We start from the raw sequence: 21,521 nt of genomic DNA on the forward strand, positions 1-21,521 counted from the left end.
TGTCGGCGGCCGTACAGTAATTAATTGAAGACGCGCCAGCCGCTGCCCGGGGAGTGTAGCAGTGTTTCGGGTGTTCTGTTTCTGAGGGGGAATTGATTAAGCTCGACGGAACGGACCGAACCCTTTTTATCATATTAATGGGTTTTCTTAAAAGCCCCTTCTTCCGCGGCATCACCATACTTTCGGATGCCACTTATCGCTATATACTCACTTTTATCTGTTGACTGCGATGCTTGCAACCATCGCGCGTATCCTCCGAACGAGTCGGTTGTAATGTGTGTAACCAATTAGGTAATGCCATATTTTGGAGAGTAAGTCAGCTTATCTTCCGTTACAATTATGTTGCATTTTTATATTACACGTTGTTTGTAAATTTTATCATATAACATTTCTACGATTTTCTAGTACATCTTAATCAATAAGTGAGTAGGGTAAATATAGTAAATATAAATAAATATAGGCAGGGCAACTACTAAATTAAGATGAAGGCATTTAATAATTTTAAATTAAGAAATTAATTTGTATATTAAAATATATATATATATATATTAATAGGTACCTTTATTTTATCTACTCGAAATAACAATCTTTAATGTTTAACAAGCTTAAGTAGTTAAAATCTCTTTCGAATTGGATAAATAGCTATCTAGTTATAAAATATATTTTTATTAGATTTTCAAAAATATTTGTGTCGACTAGTGAGATGTACCAATGCTGTGAATAATGCATAGAATATATTATTTTATCTTTTGAGTAAACAATGCTCATGAATATATGACCTATGGGACCTAAACTTTTTAAAACTACGTATATTTTACATATGCAATGTAGACTTTAAAAGTTATACATAAACTCAATTTTCAAAAAGAAAGTTAATTAAAATACAATTTAAAGGTTTGATTATTTAAATTGTATGTGTACTAATTAACGAGATTCTAATTAAATTTAATTCGAAATTATACATAATATAATAATATTTAATCATTTTAAAATAATTTAGAATATATTTTTCTGATATAATACACTTCTTTTGATAGTCTAAATAATTGTTTTTTATTTTAATATTAGATATTAGTCATTGATGCCTCAGTCTATTGCGTATAAGTTATCGTATACTACAAATAAAATTAAAATATATACCTTTTGGTTTAAATAAATCATCAATATATTTGTAAAATTCATGACGTTTTATTAAATACTTGATAAAAAATGAATCAAATTTGGTTTCATTTAAGAACATTGAATTCATACACATTTTTATGATAAAAACATAAACAATTTAATCAACTATTAATATCCAAAATGTTTTAGGCATTCTTTTAATTATTCATTTTACGTTGGCTTATACATTTTTGCATAACTTCTGAAACTAATCCACTAAAAATCATCTTAACTATGATAAGTAATTTATTTTTAATTAAATTCGGGCCTCTAATTTCCCTCCTATCCGAACTTTTACACAAAAATTTACCTCCATAGTTAATATTTCACTCATTCCAGTATTCATTGTATTTATTGTATTCTATTTATATATTTTATTATTGTGCAAACAATCTAATCTTGTTATGTTATACTTAATACCATTAAGCTATTTATTAGATATTCTGTAATAATAACTGCCTATATGTATATATTATTTAATTGTTGAGTCATAATAGTCTAATTTATATATAAAAAAAAAATATGTTACATTGTTAATATATTTTTAACTATTTGTTTTTAAACACTCAATGTAAATAATTATCGTAGTTGTTTGAAGAATATAGAATAAAATGGAAATTTATGAATATTATATATGAAAATGTAAATTAAAATAGTCCTGAGGGATGTGTTAATTAACAATCAACTCAATTAAGTACATAATTTAAGGTGATATATAGGTACTTTTATAATTAGTTTTTATCATGATGTACCTACCTATATTTTAATATATTGTTCAAAGTATTTTAATTTTTTTTTAATTGGATTAAATGACCTATAAAACTTTTGTGTAACAAGTTAACATAATTATAGACTTAACACGATGAGTTGATTGGAGAAGCCGTCCACAACATTCCTGGGTTGTGTTTTATGGTTATAGATCGATGGACGATGAGTGAGGTTCTAGTACTTTGTTAATTTCGGAATTTCTAGGTGTGTATGTAGATTTTGATTAGGTTTATAGAAAAGATCTTTTGCTATCGAAAAAAAAATTTTATTTTGGATTATTTGTGTTTTGTACCGGTTTGATTTTTTTTTTTGTGGTGTTCCGAATTAGGATGCTATACGTCCAAATTTTAGAAGGGTTTTGTAAAGATTTAGTTTAGGCGTGATGTGAAATGTTGACCTCTATAAATCTAATTTTTAGCACGGTCCACTGAATTTCGAATTATCAGTGACCATTGTACATTATACATATTATCAACAAATAACATAAAAATATAGTTTTGTTTTTATCTAAAATGTATTTTAGGATATGTTGATTATATTGATCACAGATAATTTTCGTGGCAATTCGCTGAACATCTCTATAAAATAATATAACAATAAGTGTTCAGTGTTAAATTATGTTATAAATATAAAATATTGACGGCCGTACATAATAAGTTACATAAATTATAGATTACTTTAAAATTAGCAATTAAAAATTTTGTTGCAGGTGAATATATTCTAAAAATATTGCTTATCTATCTGAATATACTAATAGTTTATAGTATGCAATGGCGTAATTATATTTTAATAATCTCTATATTAAAGTTGATCATGTCTTAAACTTAAATAGCTGTTGAAAAACCATGAAAAAATTTCAGGAATTGTTTATACTGAACTCAAATCTGAATAATGTATTGAATGGCCTGATTTCTAAGACTCTCTAATTTAATATAACATAACATCGTTGTATTTTACATCAATGGATGAGTGAAGTGAGACGAGTTCTTAATATCCTGTTGAATTTTTTTTTTGTGTTACCTAGGTTTTTTCATAATATAACAATGTCTTGAAATGCTAAACTGTTAAATGTTATTTTGTTATCGAAGAATGGGGATTCCAAAAAAGTGTTGCTTAATATTTTAGAATTAAATCAACAGCTTTTTATTTTTTAGTTTTGTATTTTTCTTGAGTTTATTATCAAATGAATAATGATAAGTAGTCTACAATTAGGTTCAATTTATCTCAATCCATACTATTATTAACAAGAGAAAACGGTTTTATTTTTGTTTGTGTGTGCTATGTTAATTTATTTTTTATATTTATATTAAATACACAATCTGTACCTGCAGGCCGCAGGTAAAATATGAACATGAGCTAGAATGAAACTGTACATTAAATATCTTGAAAAATGAATCTTTTTTTATTTATCTTTTTACCTTCCTTTAGTTGCTTTAGATTATACTAATTGATTTTTGAACAGCGGAGTTGATATCTTACTTTGTTTTAGCCTTTCAATATAGATAGGTACTTACTTATTTCTCAACCTTTATATTGAATAAAAATATGATATATTACATACCATTTCTATGAATAGTTCGGAAGGTAAATATGACTTTCAAAACCATTTTTAATATTTTAAGAATGTTTATTTTAACTCTTGTTCGTATAAAATGTATTAATTTCTAAAAATATTTTAGATTGATAAATTTATGTAAGAATAATATACATTTATGACGTGGCATTCTATATAACAAGGGTTCTCAATCTGAATGACATACCACTTTTGGGAAACTTGAACATTTTGAAAACCCAATGAAAATGGACATTTTGTAACCACATTGATTAATTTAGTAATACTATTGTTAGCTTATAATTGGAGGGGGGTTCTTCATGCATGTAAAAGTATAGGTATATACCTAAGTGGGGTTGGGCCTCAAAAGTTTGAGAACCAATTATGCTGTAAAACATAATAATAATTTTAGTTACAATACAACTTTATTTTCTAAATATCAATACATTTACGGAAAATAAATGTTATAATTAACACTTTAGACATCTTAAATATCTTAGATACATATAAAGATATCGTATACAAATAAATGATTTGAATATAATTCAACATTTATTTTGTTAACACATTATAATATAAATAGTATTTTATCATATTATAATAACTGAAATGTAATAAAATGTCGGTATCAAATTATTTAATACTATCCTAAATATTATATACATTATACAGAATACAAATAAAGTAGAACTATGTATTAGGTATGTAGTTTTTGGTTTTATGTTGTATTTTTGTATTTAATAAAATAATAAAATATAATGATGATTATAGAAGATTAAATATAGCAGATATATTATAAATTTATAAGTTATAAAACTTTTGATACATAATAATGCAAAACACAAAAATAATGTACCTAGATTTCTGAAAATATTTACAGTTTTCAAAAATTAGCCATCAAAAACATGTCATTGTTAAAAACATACATTTTAAATTCTTATGAACGCCCGAAGTGTTAAAACTATTGATTTTAATTTATTTTATAATTTTTTGATCAAACTAATTAATAAAGTCAAAATTATTTCAAATTGGAATATTCATTAACGTATTAAAGATGCATATAAATATGTAGCTAAATCGGTAAGAATTTAATAATATTATTTTTATTTTATACATAGATAGTAACAAACATATTGTTTAGTTATTTATGGCAGAAATGTAGCTTCACAGTTTATCATACATTTCAGCAAAATAACCCATTTAAATATTGGGGGTTTATTTTGACCGACATTTTATATTTTATCAACGTATTATAATAATTTACACTATATTTTACATGGTAACAGGTGGAAATATTTTCCCATTTTAAGTTGGACTCGTTACCTTATAACCACAAAATATGTGATCAATAAGATTATGCTGAATGAAGGTGTTGAAGTTAATCCTGAAAATAAAAAATTAAATAAAAATTAATATTTAATACAATAATTAATATTATTGTTTTATACAGCTTACAATGTTTATAGTTCCTATTTTAATTGGTCATTGATTTTTAGATAATTGTTATTTAGTAGGTATACAATTATTTCGTTTTTCGTATCAGTTATTATGGATTAGTTCGATCACTATTTTCAAATGTATAACTGTTTTGTATCCTACTTATAATTTGTTGTCATAATTTTCAATATGTTTTTGAAATTTTATATTCATCAACATTTTTAGAAAAGCATTTTGCATCAGGTCCTTACATTGAATATATATATATATATATATATATATGTATATATATATATATATATGTATATATTTTTTTTTAAAGTTTATTAAGGCTTCAACAACACAGGTTTTTAGCCTACTATAATCAAAAAATGTATACAAGAATAAGAAAGGAAAATATATATATGTGTACAACTGTACAATGTACATTACATTTTGGAATATATTTTACTACATATTATAGTTATTATTTACAATGGGTATTTAGTGTTTATATTTGAAAATATATTATATATAGCAATTTTAATATCAAAAGTACATAGTGGGCTATCAGTACATTAATAAGGTTAAAAAAAATAAAAGCAATAAAAGATTTTAGAATCGCATTATATTTACAAAAAATAAAATATCCATAAAAGTTAATACTTTTTGAAATAACGCGAAATTTTTGTTAAAAGAATCATATTTTACCCATTAAATAAAAATGTTTAGTAGAAGTGAGTGTTTTATTCATAATATAGAGTGTCTTCATTTAAACGAGGGTTTTAATAGATATCAACATGTTATTAATGGTCTTGACAACCTGATGATTGTCACGATTGTAATCGATATTTGTAAGGGTATCTAAATATTTATGATGACCAAAGACTGAACAGCTTATACAAAACCATCACTAATACAGGGGTAATGATTATAAATTATAATATCATCATAATGTTTATTAAAATAATTAATCAAAGCGTTCGATTTCAAAGAATTTGGTCTTTAGATATACAAATGAATAACCATTCTTATTACTTGCTTAAATTTAATTTAGTTTTTTGTTTGCCTTAATAAATACATTAGCACTATGAAATACTGTTATCTTCTATTACAAAAATTAAAAAAAAAAAAAAAAAAACAATTATTTTTATTATATTAAATTTAATATTTTCACTAATAATGGACTGTGTTATTTTGAATTTGAATCTGATTTAAAACAAATACATAAAGTATTGATTTTAACTAAAAATAATTTAATTTATTAAATACATAACAACATCAGTCCCTAATTAAATTTATTTCGAACGTTTTTACCTGTAATAAATGTTTGGTTGATTAGGAGCTTATAGTCTTTAGCTAGGTACTAAATTAAAGATACTATTATATTCATATCTAAAAATATACCAAGAGAATGATATATATTAATATATAATTTTGGAGAAGGGGATAAGGGTAATTAAAGTGAAAGCCATATCTACCAACTTGTACATTTATAGTTGACTGTTCAGTGAACCAAGCGTGTAGAGCTATAGACAAGATGGGGGAAGGGGTTTTTAGCTTAAAATATTATATTGTGGACTGTTATTTATATTCATAAGAAGGAAAGTCACTACAATTTTGAATATTTCACATAAATGAATAGATTTCTACTTACATAGTGGCAATATACCAATATAATATAATTACAAAGATACAACACTACAACTATAATATTTTATGAAATAGATGAAACTTTTACAAATAATCTTATATGCTTAAGATAGTAAAAACGTATCAATTATTGTTATTCTTGATATAATTTTTAAATGCACTTTTAGCATAATTATGAATAATATTAATCATCATGTTTTTAGATTCTGAACGAAGTGATGAATGTATTGATTTTACAATGATATGTTTTTTTTTTGTCTGTGTACAGCATAACTAGTCAAAATAATGCTTCAATTTCAAACTTTGGGGGTGGTTTCCGATAAAAAAGTGAATATCCTTGGTGCATTATAGAGGTCAAAAGTAAACATTTTCCAATAGTTTTCAAAAAAATCGAGAAAAACAAAAAAAAACGGGAATTTTTACGCAAAACCAGTTTTCGACCAAATCGATTTTTTATATGGTTGTAATTCAAAAACTAATAAGTGATATCTATATACAGTTTAATTAAAAAAAAATTTTGACTTTTTTTGAGTTATTTATAGACCACTGAAATTTTCAATTTTTTTGAGAATTTTTTTTTGAAGTGCTGGTAAAACGTTGGACGACCAAAAAAACTTGAAAATTTAATACAAGGTTCCTTATGAGTTGTTCTTATTGTAGCTAAAAAAAATTAAAAATCGTAAGTCACAATTTTTTTTATAAGCGTTTATAGTTCAAATTTTTACGAAATCTGACGAAAAAGCGAAAATTTGCAAGTAATTTTGAAGTTGAAAAATCATAAAATTTTTTGTGTTTATAACTAAGGATTAAAAATACAACACTAAGTTTTCCACAAGTTTTCCTTCAAGTAGCTATAGAGAAAACTCGAAGCATCATTAAATCTCTTATCCTAGACTGACAAATCATCTCTGTTCAGGATCGTTTTTTGTATACAATGATACCTATTATTGCATTCAAATCTAATCTACTCTAGTCAGAGGTTCACCCCACCACCTAATGTACAGCATAGCGTCATCCACTTACCCGCTTTTTTGGGTTAAATATCGACTATAACAGTGGTTTTTAACCTGTTGTCCGCAGCCCCCTGGAGGTCCGCAATACTTATGTCGGGATTTCGCAACATCCTTAGTCCTTACACCTAACATGGGTGCATTATTAAAACATTTTTGGATTATTATTTACTTTTTTTATTCATATAAAATGTATCTTATATTGTAAGAGATAAACATATGTCCACTTTCTATAATTTGTAATGAAAAATAATTATTATAATTTTACGATAACATGAGATGTTTATTAAGAAAAAGGTATTTGACAAAAAATTGGTAGGGAGTTCGCGATTTCTAAAAATCTTTCATCCTGGGTCCGTGTTCTAAAAAAGTTTAAGAATCACTGAACTCTAATATATGGATGAAATATTACATAAAAACAAAACTGATATCTTTGTATTTTTTATTTATTATAAATTATGTTTTAAATAATTGTTGAATACAAGCGTAAATGGCTCAAATACAAAATTTTTTTCTATTTAGAAGCAGGATAACTTAGATAAATTTTCATATAGATACATCCAGGTTGAAAGGGAAAAAGGATTTCAAAGGACCCATGAGATTTTATGTGAAAAAGAGATCTATTAGACTTTACGACTAAGCAATGACCTGCAACTCAGTGCCACCATTCCCTAAGGGTAGATATAGTTTACTCAGCTTCCGCTTTATTTTTTACTCTAAATACACATTTTGCCCTTACTATCCTTTTTTGTGACCAATAATACACTAATTATAACACCCGTCCTTCTCAGTTTAACATAAATTATATTTTATTATGCGCCTTTTATGTATGTTGAATTTTTATGTATTTCTATAAATGTGACTGTTAGTATAATACTATTTATTATATTATGTATGTAATTTTTTTAAGTTAAAAACAAATTAATGAGAAAAATAATTTTTACCTTACATTTTATTCTAATACATTATATACACTTTATACCCAATCACTGAAGTAAATAAGTTTCATACTAAAAAAAAACAAAAAAACAGGAACGTTGCTATTTTTGTGAAGTAATTTCGATTGTATCTCATAATTGACAAAATTCATTATAATGGGTGTTTAAATTACAATTTTTACCATAAAACATTACTTATAACAAATGACCCACTCACCTAGTCAGGATGTGATATAAGCTTCCGTATTTCTAAGGATGTTATTTAACGTATTTATATTACTGTAATTAATTTATTTTACAATTATTAATTAGAAGACGGTATGTTGAAGTATTTAAGTGAAAAATATCACTGAGGGATATTATATAGTTATTAATTATTAATACAGTTAAATCTTACACTTAAGTATTGCGTACTGTAGGATGATGTGAATATGTTCATGATACACAGCTTAAAATCTGTCTAAATATTTTAAAACATTAATTGTGTATATAGAAAACAATTATATACGAAAGGGTCGAAAAGTTACTTGTCTCGGTGATTAGTAGTTTTTGAATTACATCTTAATAAATAATTGTTTGGAAAAATAATATTTAGGTTTAAATGCAGTAACTGTGATCTAAAACCTAACCTAACCTTCATAGTTCATACTGATAAAAATACAATTTTATGCATAATAAGAGAAATCATAATTCCTTATCGTGGGCCAGTTTTTTAAAATGTTTGCTCTTTAAAAACAACTAATGCGTAGGTTATAGTGTTTTCAAGGTGGAAATTAGTTAATTTTGAACGATATGTATTTTTTTAAATCATAATTAGAAAGAATTAAGCACGCGGAGCTAAACATGATAGATATTCTTATGACTAGTGTAAATACATTACAAAAATATCGATTATGTGCGGAAAACCAGCATTAAAGAAAAATATTTTTGGCGGTCGGGTTATTTACCCAGTTACCCTACGCGAGCAAAATCTGAATCACAGACCGCCTGTTGCCGACCCCATGTGTTATAATATGGGTTGAAAATAATCATAAATTTCAGTCGAATACTTTAAAACATTTCCACTGATTTATTATTGCATTAATATTTACTCACCAACAATATTATCGTCAATCAGTTAATAACAGTTATATTCTTAGATGTTAAATTGAAATTATATGATTTTATGAATAAGTGATAATTTGGTTTAAATGTTTACATAATATATATGTTGTATTAAAAAAAAATATATTAAATAATTATACATTTTTTTTTAAATATTAATTGTTTTAAACATTGTTAGTACAAAAAAAAAATTCAATGAAAAAAAAAAAAATTAAAAACGCAATTTATCTCCAAACTATTACAAAGAATTATAATCCATAGAATAAAACGATTCCTTATATTTATTTCACCTCATCAATTTGGTTTCAAATTGTTTCACTCAAAAATTCATCAATTATAACGGATTTAAAAATAACAAATTTACAACCATAGCATGAAACATGATAAGGCTTTAATAAAGTGGTATCAAAGATTTATATAAAAACTAATAACCCTTAAGTTCTCCCTATAACTCACATCTACGACTATACACAATACTTTTATAATTTATCACAAACCGTCAGCGAATTAAATTCGACTTCTTCAAAACACTCTAAATAAAAATTGGCGTTTTTTAACGATCTGTCCTAACTCCTAAGATCAACTTTGTTTAACAAATTCTGGCATTATATACCGACACTAAATTAGTTTCAGATGAGAATATTTACAGGTCTTAACTGTTAACACCTGGTATTACATCGTAATTATAACACAAATCAAAATCCTTGAATTGTTGGTATATCTTCTTAAAATAACTCCATTAAAAAATTGGTTTTCAAGATAGAAGTTTTTCATCAAGAACAACTTTTCGAAAAGGAATTTTAAAATTGACATTTATATTTTACACATCGATATATATTTATATAGTATAATTGTTAAATTTATTTCATTTTTTTGGAATTCATCAACATACATTTTGAATTCAAATATTAACGATTAAAAAAAATATTGTATTGAAAATAATATATTTTAATATTTTATATATTTTATGGTGAGTTTTAAATTTTTAAAATCTTAAGAGAACCTAAAATGTCTGTTATCGATAAATATATTCTGAATGCTAAGTTTAAATTTGGAAATTTTTTTTATTAACAACAAAACAATAAACAGTAGCTAAGGCCATTGAACGTGAATATACATTGAATAGTAACGATATTGAAATAAAAAATTACAAAGAGGTTAGGTTTAATGAGATACATGTGATTAGATAAAATAAAGTAGGGAAATAACTATATGGGATTTCATTAGATGTAAGGATTTGTAATTCCCATCACACTTTGGAAAATTGTTATTATATTGGTGTTTATTTCTTCATAAGCATATCTGTTAATGATATGTTATGATGGACATCACAAATCATTACATCTAATAAAATCCTATATAGTTATTTCCTTACTTTATTTTAACTAATCACATATATCTCATTGAACCTAACCTCTTTGTAATCTTGTATTTCAATATCGTTACTATTCATTGTATATTCACGTTCAATGGCCTTAGCTGCTGTTTATTGTTTTGTTGTTAGTAAAAAAAAAATTCCAAATTTAAACATAGCATTCAGAATATATTTATCGATTTTTAGAACATTGAGCCCATTTTAGTTTTAGAGATGGTTAAAAATTGGCAGTGATAAACTATTGTGCAAAATAAATTATCATTATTGTCGTTACAGCGTGCAATTGAACAAGAATTGCTTTAACATATCAATACTGAAGAAATCATTGATATATTTGTCAACATAAATTTCGTAAAAATGTTTTGTAGTTAGGTATAAAAGAATATTGATAGGAAAATATTAATTAAATATTAAATTATATAAAATATTTAATTTAATATTAAATATTAATTATTGTTTTATGTATACATTTTAGATTTTTAGATATTATTAAATTAGTATTACTTATTAAGCATATTATACAATAAGGAGTTAGCTTATGATTCCTTTTGGGTACGTTTGTAAGTAATAATCGCAATGTGTATGAGTATACAATATATATCAGCAAAATACTATAGCTACTCACTTATCGCGTCAATCCAAAAACTACAAAACGTATGAACTTGAAATTAGGAATAGTGATTCATTAAATGATCTAGAATCTAGTTGTACAATAAAAAATAATTTTTTGATATTCGAATTTTAAAGAGATGATCAAAGTGGGATATTAAAACTTATGGTACCTACTAATTCAAAATTTTTATTGTTTAGTAATAGTAGAAATTATTATTTTAGATTTTTAGTGGAGCAAACGATATAATATGGTATTTAAATTGATGTGTTTTTTTCTATCTTTCATTAACATTCGGGTTAGCAAAACTGCTCCAATTTTCTACATCAGTATTTTTTCCAATAGATAAGTGAATCTAGTTGATTCCTTTGAACATAAATATAATATTTTTAAAAATTTTAACATTTTTGAAATACTTTGTCTCTTATTTTTTACGAGTGTATGAATTTAAAAACTTTATGACATTCGATTTTTTAGGTACCTTGGTACCTAAATTAACAAATTTTCAATTATCGATTTTTGATATTTTATTACATTAATGAATTACTTAAGACACTCAACATTTTCACCATTTCCCATTCATGTTAAAAGTTTCAAACGATTTTGAGTCTCTTTATAGCCATGAGAATTTTTTTAAATTTTGTAAATTATTTTTCAGTTAGAAATTTAAAAATTTTTTTCTCTTATCTTACATTAAAAATATTGGTAGAAATTTCCCCACAAATGTTAAGCAGAAAGTTACGGTATTTATAGCCATGTGATATTTTCGACATTAAAAATTTTTTTTTTTAATCATAAAGATTATTGCTATTATTGTAAGATAATGTTGATTATTCAACAAGTATGCTAGGGTGGCACAACATCTCTAACCAAAATCGTTTTTCGTATGCAATGGTTGATCATTGAGTTCAAAATATATAACATATCTATTTCTTTGATATATTTTACAACTACCTAGTAAAGCTGTATCTACTAGTCCAATTTTAATTTACTCGTGTAGATCAGGCAGATGTACGCATCAAATCTTCACGTGAATAAATGACCTCTAATAAAAAAAAAAAAACTGTTTCTTAAAATCAAATATGCTTATGTAATTAATTACTCTGTTGAATTTGACGAAAATCTCAGACATTGTTTTTAGAATTATCAGAATAGTTTAGAGAGTAAGTAGTTTGAACAACATTAAAAGCATACCAAGTTTTGAATCCAATCAGTGACTTAAGGACTACGGTTGGCTATCTAGGTTGAATTGTTTTCCAAAGCTAGGTACACTGACGTCGTTTTTTGGTGAGCTGAGGTAGAATAAAGCCAAGTTATGTTTAAATCAATTTAAACCTATATAGTGTATATACTATAGAAGAGTTGCCACATAAAAAAAAAATCACATGGGTGAAGCCGCAATATTTAGCTAGTAAATCGTATACCTTGTTCTGCGAAAACAAGGTACACTCTTTCACTAATCACCACGAAATTTATTTAATTCACAAATAAAATTGAAAAATATTTACTGGGTAATGAGTGATGAAATGTAACCTGTGCGTTCGTACACGGGTATATATCATGATATTTTATTACTAAAAATTTTTTTTTAAATTTGTTTCGGCCTACGATGTAAGTATTGTTAAATAACTCATGCTTATTCGTTCCTCTGCAGATTAAACCACATCTCAACGTTCTCTACCAATATATGTATGGCTATAATAGTACTTTTTTTAACTTTCAAATCATCATGGATTGTGATTTCACAAATGAAAATAAAAACTGTAAACTATCTAAAACAAATTCCTGTGAATAGCACTTAGAGCCCATCATTAATTCGTGTATAGTAAATGACTTCAAAAGAACATGAGTTGCTCTACCAATTAATATACAAATAATTTACTAATACAAAAACTTCCATAATAACCTAAATAAAACTGGAAGAGCTCTGTATTACAAAATCGGCTTAAAAACATTTAAAGCTATGCTAAAAGCATTGCCTACACAAGATATTTACCTAGAAGACAAACAAACCAGATAATTTATAAATATGATAACATTTCTTTATTTTGATGATTTGTATTCATTATAAATCCATTACATTATAATAACATTTAGAATGTCAAACCAGTAAATTAATTTGATAAGAAGAAAAAAGTTTAAACATTCAATTTTATTATAATTTATTTTTCAAACACGTCATGAAAATAAGATGTCAATTTACGTAACATTATTTTATAACAAAAATGTATGATAAAGAACCATGCATTAAATTATCCAATCTTAAACCTTAAATTGTATACATTTTTATCCACAAAATAATTGGCAAATGTTTGTGGTTTTACGAAATTTGTCAAAATTAAAAAATAGGAATTTTTGATTTTGATATTTTTTAAGTTTTACCAAATCAATTTAGAGTAAATATTGTACTAATATCTTAAGTTTTTTTAAACTATAACCAAAATTGTTATCTATACAAACAAAAAAGAGTTAAGAAAGTTGAGAATTTTAAATGTGTATAATTAATATGAAAATAAGACACAACTGTAAGATAATGTATAGAAAATATTAATGTACAAATTAAGTTATTCATTAAATATTTTTTTTACTATTATTTAAAAAAGACATCTGGTCCAATAGAGTACAAACTATATTTAATTTTATAAACAACAAGTTGTATCTATTGATAAATATTTTTCTCTCATGATACACTTAATTACAAAACAAAATTGTTTCGATATTCTTTATAGAATGTAAATAATTAAATGTTAAATGTACACAATAATAGTTTAAGTGAAAAACAAAATGACATGAAATGTAAAACAAGGCATGTCAAACAATCTAAATTCAAAACTTCATCGGTTCTACGTCATTTAAAGTCGATTCTCACAGTCCACGTCGTGTCATTTTCTGTGCGTAGGTATATCTACGTGTTGCCCAAATTTTTATATTTATTCTATTCACTCCTCAGGGATTTGTCGATGATATTTATTCAAAAACTCTACCACCCAATACATTTTACTAAAGTAGGAAATAATTTTTCTCCTCTAACTCCTCCACTCCTACCAGTTACCACCTACCAAATTTTCTGATATGCACACCACATATAATTCATAACTTCTTGTAAGTTAAAATTTAAAAATAATACAACTTATATCCTTATAGGTATCTTCTTGCTATGCTCAGTTGAATTATAACCAAAAGTGCCCGATTTTTACTTATTTTCTCATACCATTGATTATAGAATAAAATAACCTTATACAATACATATAATAATGTATTGGATTCATTAACCAACGATACAGTGTATTAGTGTAATAAATTTGATATATTTTAAGAGACAAAAGAAATATAGACATATAGGTCATAAATCCATCATAATATCGTATAACGGACACAGAGCATCTATCATAAGGAAGAACGCAAAATTTGATACGTAGAATCAAGCACATTTAATAGAATAAAAATAATAACAAAGTTTCCAGACGATCTTGTTTTACACTATTCTAAGTGGCTAAGATTGATATACATGTTAAATATCCTTTCATATATTAATGAGGACGATAAAATGGATATCTCTCAAAAATAAATAAATAATATAAAAATAATAATATAAATTATGAAAATACAAAAAGCAATCTAATTCTTGAAAATGTATTATTTCTTACAATGTTTTCGTATAGTTCAAAAGTTGTTTTTTTAGTTGCTTAGGGGGCTGCTATTTACTTTACGATACTTAAATTATTAAAAATATCAATTTATCACTCAAACATTTGTACCAAATTTTACACTTTCACGAAGATACAATATACTACGTTCGTACCCATAAATTATAATTTGAAATACTGTAAGGCATAATACATTAAAACAAATGAAAACGAAAAATAAAAATTGCATGGAGAAACTCTTATGATAAATTACTTAAATAATAGTACAAAACTATTATTTTTTAATAATATATATTTGTTATTGTTGTTGTTGTTTTAACGCGATTTGTTTCGTGTTTTGATTTTTTTTTTCATCATCTTGTGGAAGTTATACCAATTGAATAAATCCATGATACCTCATATACCTTTATGCACATATTATTTTATTTTTCAATTCAACTTATAAGCTCACAAAACGGTTTTAATTTTAGTCAAAACTGCGCACTCAAAACCGCTGGATAAGAAAATAATGAAGAGTTTGCACTAACAAGTTTACTTTAATCACCCAACTTATATATATTAATGGCAAAGACAAATTGTACGTAGAGTAACTTGTTAACAAGTAAACCTCATACAAGAGTTGGTTTAAAAAACTGCCATGTGCGTGGGTTGTATACACATACACATATGTATATCATTAGTACGCCTATGCGAGGTACATGCATAAGCATAATACTAAAGTAATAATAATAATAATAATAATCGTAATTTAAGTATAATAACGGTTCTCGCTCATATGTCTGTTATATCGTTAACTGTGCGGCCCATCTACCTATCGTACCAACATATCCTGGTCATGTCGATGTTTGATTTCCCGAGGGATCGCAGTTATCCCACTCATATCAGCGTTCTGAAAAAGTTTCATTTTCGCACGGGTTCTATTGAAGAGGTGTCACCAATGTCATTTCCTTTTTTCCTCCGTTTTTTTTTTTTTATTTTAAAATTTTTTGTTCCAATCTTTCCGTAACAGTTAATGCCCTCCCCAGCTCACCAGTGAACGGTTAGAGTTTCACCGGGGAACTTATTGTACCAAAATGTCCCGTTAACGTAGCTTCGGGTTAAACCGCATTATCCATTGTTGGTTTTGACAGCTAACAATGACTTTTGAAAACACGCAATTTACCCACATCGATTGTACTCTTGTTAGCTACGGTCCAGACCAGTCAACATCCGTATTATATATACCACTATTATTTTAATGTTCACATATGATCGGAAATGTTCAAAAGTTGCCTCCCGTTCATCATAAACAAAGGGTACGGAAATATGAACACACAATATTGGCTCCAATTTATAGCCTAACTATAGGATAGAAAATTAATTATAATTCACTAATCTGAAACGTTAACATTTTTTTTCATGTTTTTTTTTTGGAAAGAAATTTTTTTTTTGAATTATAATTATCTTCTTCTGATCCAAGAAGATGGTATCGATCATCATCTACTTCTAAGGTTTGGTAGTTTGTGTTAAATTATTATCATTTTTGTTTTTTTTTTTTTAATTCGATAGATATATGATTAATTTCTGTAAAAATATTGCATATGAATTTTAAGTCAATATCGAAGTAAGTACCTATGTGGGATGGTGTGAATTGATTTGTGATTTAAAAATAGCTTAAAATTAACCTAAATATTTAGAAAAATTATATAGTGTATACCAAATAATAATATATATGTTAGGATCATAAGATTGAGTGTATTGAAATCAATCTCTATGATTAATATGATTTGAATTATTACAAAATATATCTAAAATTGTTTAAGAATCATGATAATTTTTTTTAACAGTACGTGTGTAATACACACACTTGTGCTCTCGGTCTTCGCTAATCGCATTTCTTAGCTACTGATAGCAATAACATATACGACGCATCACGCAACACACTGCAATTAAGAAGGCATGTTGTTTACTACGGCCCCCCATAACCAAATATGTAACAACAACCACCCCCGCCTAAATACTCCAACATGGACTACTCTAATCCACTCATGCCTTCAATCCACAACCTAGCACACACAAAACATTCGCAGAAACAACAGAAAACTCATCCTTCCCGAAAAATATCAGGTAATCATCTTCAATACATTGAATGACATCCCACAAATCGAATACATCAAAGCATTCAGCCAGCTTACATCACCTAATAACATAAAATTCGCTTCGCGCATATCAAACAATAGATTTTGTATATATTTCGCTAGTAAGAGTATCGTCGACTATATTATCTCAAAACAATCATATATCGTTATAAATAACACAAAAATTGCGTATCGTCGGCTCATTAACCCGACAAAACGAATCATCGTATCAAATGTGCAGCCATCTATACCTCATGACATAATTATAAAAGTTATTAACAATATCCTCATTACAGTATTATATCCCATCACTTTTATGATAGCCGGTTTCTCAAACGATGAGTACGGCCACATAGGTAGTTTTTGACGAAAAGTATATTTAAACCCTGGCGATATCTATAAACTACGGAGTTCATTATAAATTAATTACGATCAAACCGTTTACCGCATATTCTTTTTGCATGACACTGTATTATGCTATATTTGTAAACAAACTGGTCATGCCTCAAACCACTGCAAAAAAGATTTTAATAATACGATTCTAACTAATAGCAATAACCTCTCTCCGCCGACATCCGAAGAAATCGTTATAGATACTAATTCACAAAATGACCCAAATACCACGGATAAGGACAGTACTAACATTATGTTAGTAACATAGAACATATTATCGAACATAATAATCAACAATTAACTAACAAGCCTACTCACTCACAGGTATCAGTTGACCACATAAAAAGACTCATCTTATCATACACCAGCGCCAGTGACACCAACAACGCATCCATTACAGAGAGTCATATTAATACAACAACAACATCAAAGAAAAAGGAAAACCACCAAACTAATAATAGCATTCTCTCAACAAAGCTATTAGAATCCAAATCAAACGAAAAAAAAAGCAAATGCAGAATCAACACACACTACACACCCTACACCAATTAATAACACTAAAATAAGCAAAACTGCCGTTTAAAATCCAAAACAAATCATCAACCCATTGCCAAAAAAATTAAACGCTCCAACTCCATAGAACAGATAGTAGCTAAACTAGACGAAATACTAGCCCCAGCCAAAACTGCCTTTGAAGGAAATACTGACCGAAAAATAGACTTCACTCAGCTCAAGTACATTATTGAAAATTCTTTCAGCGTGGATGATCTTTTCAATTTGATAAACCAATTTAACATAAAGCCGTTGGAAATGATTGAAATATTAGACACGATCCGCTCAAAAATAAAAAAAAACCTTAGCATTAAAAACAGACTCATGAAACTATGCAACTTACTTATCGAGTCATTATGAAGATGCAATCTTCAATATAAAGAAATCAAATATCCAAAAAATCAACCACTCAAATTAAAAAAATCACCATTTATAAACACTAAAATGCAGACAGCAAGTAGGTACCCTTTCCATTTTCGACTTCAAACCAATATTTCAAATACTACCTTCTCTACTCTAGGAAAACAATCTTGATATGTCTAAAATACTTACTATTACACCCACCCTAACCCCCAAATGGAAAAGTCTCATCGAAACCAGCATCGGACTTCTCATATTAAAAAAAGACGACATACCCTCTTCTATCTACAAAAAAGAATATTTTCACACAATACAAAACATCACAAGTAAAAAAATGTACATGAATGCTTCCAAAAGCCAAGGTGGTGTTGGCGCTGCAGTAATCTGGAATAACGCAGAATTTATATATAAACTTCCCAACTCCTGCTCAGTATTCACAGCTGAGTAAACTGCCATATTAAAATCACTCGAGATAATATCCGATTATCACTTACAAGACACTATTATCTTCACCGACTCCCACAGTTCGATCAACAATATAAAAACACATATAATCTCCAGACATTAACCTATATATTCAAAATAAAATCTACACCTTACAATACCATAAAAACTTCAAAATCAAACTCTTTTGGATCTCTGGACATTCTAACATAAAATAAACCTATGACAGTACCCGAAGAAGCCACAACCTACCCGAATCACTCAATGCAATCACCCTCAATCCATTACCAGCATCAATCAATTCATCACAGCCGCCAATCTTATATCCAAAATTTAATGTAACTTATATATATACAATTTTTGTAATTTCTGTAATTTATAATTTTCGCACTGTTAGCCCAATGGCCCATGTTTCCGAGGGTATTATTAATAAAAAAAATTTTTTTTTAATATCCTGTTTTGTAAAAATTGATATCATAACACAATATCTACAAATTCGTGGTTAGTTTTTATGCAACTTACAATTTTCAAATGCTGTCATCTAACATGTGCTGCTACATATTATATTACATGTATGAATAGTATTGTTGATGATCATAATCTTTATTTCAGTTCAATTAATTTAAGTGGTATTGTTAATTTATTTTTGACAATGTATATATTTTGAATTTTAACATTCATACTTATGAAATATAAATTATAATACAGATAGTTATTACCTATATAGAGTAATTAAAATTTTAGCTTATATTATATAACCTTGTTGAATTAAAAAAAGTTCTATAATATTACCGTGTTATATTCAATAATTGGTGGCAGTAATTTTCATAAAATCGATGATTTTGAATTACATGATATTGTTTTTAAATTAAAATAAATATCAATATAAATTAATATTAGTGTTTACCTGCCGAATGACCATGTGGTTGTAGAATAGACGCCAGTCTTGGTTTATCTTCGTCCAGCATTACTTCAGTTTCCGACCAGATTACGTGGTATATGTCGCTTTGGCATTTCACCTTCAGCTTACCAGCAATTAAAACGTCGTATTCAATTGATGAAACAGTCTTAAATAATTGACCAGATGGCCTAACTGACGGAATTCTGATTATGTGACCATTTCCCAGCTAAAACAAACATTTGCTTATGAATTTTCAACTCAACCTTAAATCAGATATAATTCTGACAACATGCATGCATTTTTTACTCGTATAAATCTAAATAATATATTTTAAATTAAATTCTGTGATACAATAAATTATAGAAAGTCTACATTTTTAAGATATTGCAGACATTATAATTCTTAGAGACATGATGAGATTCCTGAGTAGATATATGTATATAAATAATTGAATAATTTTGTACAGTACTTATTAGAAAGATTGATCAATATACTTCATCAAGATACGAATATCAACATTACAAACATAGCCAAAAGTCTTCATTAAAATGGTAAGTTTAAATAGTATCAGAAAATTCTAAGGTCACTAAATAACAATAATATTTATCAACTCTATTTCAAACATCAGTCGTGATTATTTCTATTCAACGATCCATTTAATATTTTGTTACATAACTTATATTACGATCTCAAATCTGTGTTCTAAAAAAATATCATTTGACGACATGACTGAATTAAGCAATCAAGCAAATTCACTTTCAAGTGTTCTAGAAAATTGTAATTATTATTAATACTACTTATATGTTATTCAAGAAGTTAAGCCTAATTTCTTTTTAAATTTACACGAAACATTTAAATACAAAATATTAAAAAATATTCAAAGAAGGAGAGATAGTTAAAATTTATATGAGCATATTATAAAGAACATAATTAAATGAGAATAATGTGATAGCTCTACATAGATAACCGTACAAAATCAAAATTTACAACATTTTATATGAAAATAAGAAAATTTAGTATACAAATTGTGTTGTGTTGATAAATTGTATTTATTAGTTTATGAATTCAATTAAAGAACAGTAAAAAATACTATTTACATTAAAACCAATAAAAAAGATGAATCACCAAAACCATTAAAAATGCTTTTAAAAATATATTTAATAATTTTAGAGTATATCAATATAATAACTCTGTGGTAGGTACAAATATTAGTTTTTAAATAAATACATTTCTTATAGACAACTTATGAAACTTATGAAACTATTAACTGAAAAATATAAAAAATTAAAAATGTTTTAAAATTAAACCCGACACCTATGTTTTATTATGTGAATTAAGTTGTATTACATTGGTATAAAAAGTGTAATGTAAATTTAAAAACTCAATTTTTAAATTTGTTTTGAATTTTTATTGCGTTAAAATAATAATTAGTTATAATATCTGGTTTAATATACACAATATTAATTTTAGATAATATCTAATAGGTAATTAATCGATCTAGCAGTTTTCTGTTAAAAAAA

The 21,521-nt window shown here is 26.4% G+C and overlaps 1 protein-coding gene across 1 annotated transcript in view; it reads right to left on the reverse strand.

Moving 5' to 3' along the window:
- Positions 1 to 4,154: 4,154 nt before the first annotated feature.
- The window catches only part of LOC107162676 (uncharacterized), a 98,969-nt gene continuing 81,602 nt past the window's right edge, over positions 4,155 to 21,521 (reverse strand). The window contains exons 5-6 of the mRNA XM_089224273.1: positions 20,008 to 20,227; positions 4,155 to 4,865 (exon numbers count right to left, since the gene is read on the reverse strand). Coding sequence (XP_089080399.1) covers positions 4,801 to 4,865; positions 20,008 to 20,227 — 285 coding nt within the window. The 3' untranslated portion in view covers positions 4,155 to 4,800. The remainder of the gene's footprint in view (positions 4,866 to 20,007; positions 20,228 to 21,521) is intronic.

This window comes from Diuraphis noxia, unplaced genomic scaffold, assembly GCF_037042655.1.
Source record: "Diuraphis noxia isolate RWA-SAM2 unplaced genomic scaffold, SU_Dnox_SAM2 contig0003, whole genome shotgun sequence".
NCBI classification, from domain to species: Eukaryota; Metazoa; Arthropoda; class Insecta; order Hemiptera; family Aphididae; genus Diuraphis; species Diuraphis noxia.